Raw genomic sequence first — 5,346 nt, forward strand, 5'->3', positions numbered from 1 at the left:
ACAGACGAGGAACAGGAATAGACGTGATATTCAGTGCTTGTTCACATTTTGTGGGTCGCATGACCTCTCCATTCCATTTTCGTGTCGCATGCGAAGTTACTATTTCAGTTAAATACTGGTTTGAATTAAAACTATAATCTTGTACGAAATTATAAATAAAATATAAAACAGGATATCCAATACTAGCAACGAAATATAATTGTATCATGCTACAATACTTCAGTAAACATAACACACTATCAAAATAATAAATTACTGTATAGTAAAGTACTGTAATAAGAATTAAATGAGTCGTTTAATCAGTTCTATATGAAATTGCAATTTCATATATCTGAAACAAAAATGTGAATTTTTAAATCTTTTCTATTTCCATCCTTGTATTCTCAAATGAATTATTAATTATACATTATCAAGTTTAGGTAATCTGATTTACTATCACAAACTCGTAATACAATACGTCGTTGAAACCGTATCGATAATTTATCGATAACGAACAGACAGTGTCCCACGGTGTCCAAAGGTTTCCGATGGTGACCCAGGAATTTCCATGGTGCCCCACGGTACCGCAGGGTTTGCTATTGTATCCCACGATTTTCCATGGTATCCCACGGTTTACCACGGTGAGCCACGGTGAGCCACGGTGGTCTACGTTGCAGTCCAGTCTAGATCATCCAAAATTCTCTTCGTGACTTTTGATTATCCAAACTGGACTGTATATAGCGTAGTTCTTGGCTTGGCAACATTTCCAAAGATTAATCCCCCGATAAATTTTTGAAAAACGGTACCAATTACCAGATCTCACCACGAGGAGGTGACTACGCACGAGACCCACCCATGAGTTCTTTATCACTGCACCTCGATCTCGACATTCAACATATTGACAAGAGTGTCGAGTTCTAACTCTACTTAACCATGGGCCTGCCGGGCCGGGACCACCGAACAGAATTATGAATGCACTGCCCCAACCGAACGAGTAACGTCCACTTCCGCGCCAGTCGAACAGAATTACGGCGAATGTGAAATTGCAGGTCCCTATCCGAACAGTACTGCATATCCACGATTGAATCCCCAACAGATTCGAAAGCATCACCGGCGCGACGACAACTCCCGCGATCCCGCGCAAACATCGAGCAGTCACCAGAACAGAGGAGTCTTTGGGGTGACTTACAAATTGAAAGAGCTATGTCGCGTACGTTGACCTGCATGCACCTGGAATAGGCGCGAGCAACCCTGCCATGTGATCAGATATTTAAATCATTGATTTAAAAGTTAGGAATTGATGGTATTGTTTTAGAATAATTATCAGAATAATTAATTTATTATTTTAATTTTTTAGATTTTTAAATTTTGCTATGCATCAGAATATTATACAACCATTTGTAAATTTTCATAGCTTAATTCCAAGTATATAAAACGGAGCATATTCAAACGATCGCATAACGGAAGTGTAGCGAGTACCCTTGTCAGATAATTACAATCGTCGCGACGCAACGTTATGAATTGTAAAGAGCGTGAAAAACACTGATATTTTTCTACATCGGTATTTTATAACACGCGACACAGAGTCTCATATAATATCACGTCTAGACCAATTATTTGTAATAGTGAATGTGCGAAATATCATATACGAATACATATACGAATTTGCATCTCACAGGGAAGTATAATATAAATGAAATTTAGTTTTTGGTTTAACTAAATCTTTACTTTCAGGTTTAAATTTCCGCTTCTGTCGTTTTTAAAGATGTTTTTGTTATTTGTTTTCCATAACGATCGAAGAGCTAATATTTTTCAAATGAATGAGAATAAAGAATTTCTCCGAATTCTTTTATACAAAATGATTAATATTTTGGGAAAAAGAAGGGGTAATGTTACCGTAGAAGAGAAAGTTGCTATTCAGAGTACTTTACCCAGTGAACTCGGAGGTTTTCTTATCATGTTAAAATCGTTCTCAACGTTACCGATCTAGCAATACGTATGTTTAGGATCTTAGCTGTATTTGGTATTACAGTTGACTCGTCTTCATTCGGACTCCTTTAATTAATTTCCACTAGGGGTGTCTGTAATAAATTCGTCTATAATAAAACTGAAATAAAATAGAACATTCAAAATCTTGTTTGTGATTTTATATATAGATAGGAACTCCATGTTTCTTGTATCTTTTTAATAAGGAAGATATTTGTTTAAAAGATATACAATAAATACATAATTGTTGATAGACAAAAATTTATAAAATTATCGATATTTAATTTTTCGGAACTTAATAATTACCGTATATTAAAAGTAGGAAATATAAATTTCTAAACTAAACACTATTATTATAGCCATAATTTACCGAAAATAACGTTCGACAGTTCGATAAAATTGCTGCTAGACGAGGCTAGGTATTTATCACTGTGTTATGATACAGTAATTACTATAATATTCGATGAAGCATATTCAAATATTTTTCAGTAATAACTATAATATAACGCCGAGAAGACCATGTCTTACACATCTATAATTGTATATGTACACACATATGCTTATCAGCGACAGAACACATTGTAATATAAGTACTTATTAGCAATGTGTTATGTTAATTATATTACATTATTTTTAGCATAAATACTGACATTTTGAGCATACTTGCTGTTTATTATAACAATATTAACATATGTATATGTGATATACATATATGTGATATACATATATGTGATATACATATGTTATATATTGCAAACAAAAAATAACAGCATAGATAACAGCTGAGATATAGAATATTTATTCCTGTCAGTATTATGTCATCCTGTCATTCTTTAATATATTACTTTTCTAACTTTTGCAAGCTGTTGTTCAGTTATCTCGAGTTAAATGATATTGTTACATTGTTCGTGTTATGAAATGGATAAAAAGTTTAGTTTGAGAACATATGTTCCTCTAAGTTCAATGCAAGTCAATTTAAACGATGCATATGTTTCTAAATGACCATCAGCTTTGTTAGACACATTTCTAAAATTACACTTAGAAACGTATAAAACTCCGTTACTACAGAAATTGCATATCGAGATAAAATTGTAGATCTTTATCGTTATACTAATAAAAATGGGAAATAAAATATGCCGAGTAAGTAGATACCGTCCCACGGATGTACAGTGCAATTTCTCCTGTCATATTTCACGACTATCCATTTCATCGGTGCTAACTTCTTCATTCAAAGAATTCAAATTTTTACCAATTAGAAGCGCTTCAATCTCGTTATATGTTTTTCCTTTTGTTTCCGGTACCCATATGAACACCATCAGGAATGCCAAGAAGCATGATGTCGCGAAGATAAAGTAAATCGTATACGACCCTAAATTATCTACAAATACTTTATACAGTACCGACACGGTAAGACCAATAGTACCATCGAAAGTGACATTGATGACACCAACAAAGCCTTTTAGTTCCGTAGGAAATAACTCGCATAGGAGGACATTGGGTAACGTACCTAAACCAATTTCAAACACTACTTGATATATAATTAAGTCGATAACTGGAATAATAGAGACGTTGGAAGCCTGAAGCAGATTTCCAAATAACACTAGATAAATTGCTAAAATAGTCAATGTAATACACGTCCCACCCGTAGAGAGAAGCAAAAGTGTTCTTCTTCCTACGAATTGTACTGCGAAGAAGGTTAAACTGCCAGATACAAAGCTGACAAACAGGACCAAAATCGTCGCTTCGTGTGGATCGATAACGATCGTTATTTTCCTAAACAACACTTCCAGACACTGCGTAGTGATGAAGTTTCCGCTAAGTTGTTGTGCCGTGATCAAGCCAAGCATAATATACAGAGCTTTCCTGTAGTTTCGATGTAGTATTACTTGCAGCTTGGTCATGCAGGTATATTCAGTTCCATCCATGTATGTCTCATCTGAGTCTGTCGACCCTTCTGAATCCACATTGAATTGTGTGCGTACATCGCATCTGGATCGCGATTGTAATTCGCTTCTCGTTCCTGGGTGTATTTCGCTCGTGGGTAGTCGATGTATTTCGCTTGTGGATGGTCGGTATATTTCGCTTGTGGATGGTCGGTGTATTTCGCTTGTGGATGGTCGGTGTATTTCGCTTGTGGATGGTCGGTATATTTCGCTTGTGGATGGTCGGTGTATTTCGCTCGTGGATGGTCGGTGTAATTCGCTTGTGGATTGTGAGTGTTTTCCGCTTGTGGATGGTCGGTGTATTTTTCTTGTGGATGGTCGGTGTATTTCGCTTGTGGGTAGTCGATGTATTTCGCTTGTGGATGGTCGGTATATTTCGCTCGTGGATGGTCGGTGTATTTCGCTTGTGGATGGTCGGTGTAATTCGCTTGTAGATGGTCGGTGTATTTTTCTTGTGGATGGTCGGTGTATATCGCTTGTGGGTAGTCGATGTATTTCGCTTGTGGATGGTCGGTATATTTCGCTTGTGGATGGTCGGTGTATATCGCTTGTGGGTAGTCGATGTATTTCGCTTGTGGATGGTCGGTATATTTCGCTTGTGGATGGTCGGTGTAATTCGCTTGTGGATGGTCGGCGTATTTCGCTTGTGGATGTTCGGTGTATTTCGCTTGTGGATGGTCGGTGTAATTCGCTTGTGGGTGGTCGGCGTATTTCGCTTGTGGATGTTCGGTGTATTTCGCTTGTGGATGGTCGGTGTATTTCGCTTGTAGATGGTCGGTGTATTTCGCTTGTGGATGGTGGACGTATTTCGCTTGTGGATGGTCGGTATATTTCGCTTGCGGATGATACGTGTATTTCGCTTGTGGGATCTGAGTGTATTTCGCTTGTGGATGGTTGGTGCATTTCGCGTGTGGATGGCCGGTGTATATCATTTGTGGATTGTGAGTGTAAATCGCTTCTGGATTGTTGGTTTAATTCACATCTGGATTGTGGGTGTAATTCGTATCTGGTTTCTGTGCGTAGAGCACGTAGTTCGATTTCCACTCTCTGAGGATCTGCGATATTTTTGTAATATGCTATCGACTTGCATGCTTCCCTCATTTTTCTTTTTGCTACCAAGAAATACGGTGTTTCGGGGAAACAGAGGTTCGGGAAGAAGGATATAAAGGATAGTATTACAAGAGCCAGCAGGAGTGACTTGTACGTCAGCCAGGTTCCTAGGGCGCAGGTTACCAGTGTTCCGATATATACGTCCACTGCGATTAGAGTACCTAGGGGTCCTCTGATGTTGATGTCGGCGATTTCTGACACGTACATGGGAGTTATCGTGCGGGCAAAACCAACGCCTATACCGAGAAACAGCCGACCAAAGTATAGCGATTGCACGTAAATTGCTCTATAGATGATGAACCAACCTACGGTGAATATCGTGCTGCAT

At 37.9% G+C, this 5,346-nt stretch overlaps 1 protein-coding gene across 1 annotated transcript; it reads right to left on the reverse strand.

The window, feature by feature from the left end:
- Positions 1 to 2,713: 2,713 nt before the first annotated feature.
- Positions 2,714 to 5,346, reverse strand: LOC117243142 (facilitated trehalose transporter Tret1-like). The gene is made up of 2 exons (XM_033510381.1): positions 5,324 to 5,346; positions 2,714 to 3,630 (listed from the first exon to the last, which is right to left on the reverse strand). Exons 1-2 carry the CDS (start codon positions 5,344 to 5,346, stop codon positions 3,150 to 3,152), a joined length of 504 nt encoding a protein of 167 aa, XP_033366272.1. The 3' UTR covers positions 2,714 to 3,149.

Source organism: Bombus vosnesenskii, unplaced genomic scaffold (assembly GCF_011952255.1).
Source record: "Bombus vosnesenskii isolate JDL3184/JDL3185 unplaced genomic scaffold, Bvos_JDL3184-5_v1.1 scf7180000013265, whole genome shotgun sequence".
Lineage (NCBI taxonomy): Eukaryota > Metazoa > Arthropoda > Insecta > Hymenoptera > Apidae > Bombus > Bombus vosnesenskii.

Coding starts and splice junctions, on each gene's coding strand:
- LOC117243142 (XM_033510381.1), bottom strand. CDS start 5,346: ATGCAGCACGATATTCACCGTAG. Junction 3,631..5,323: donor CAGCACGATATTCACCGTAG/GTTGGTTCATCA, acceptor CGTAGGAAGAAG/AACACTTTTGCTTCTCTCTA.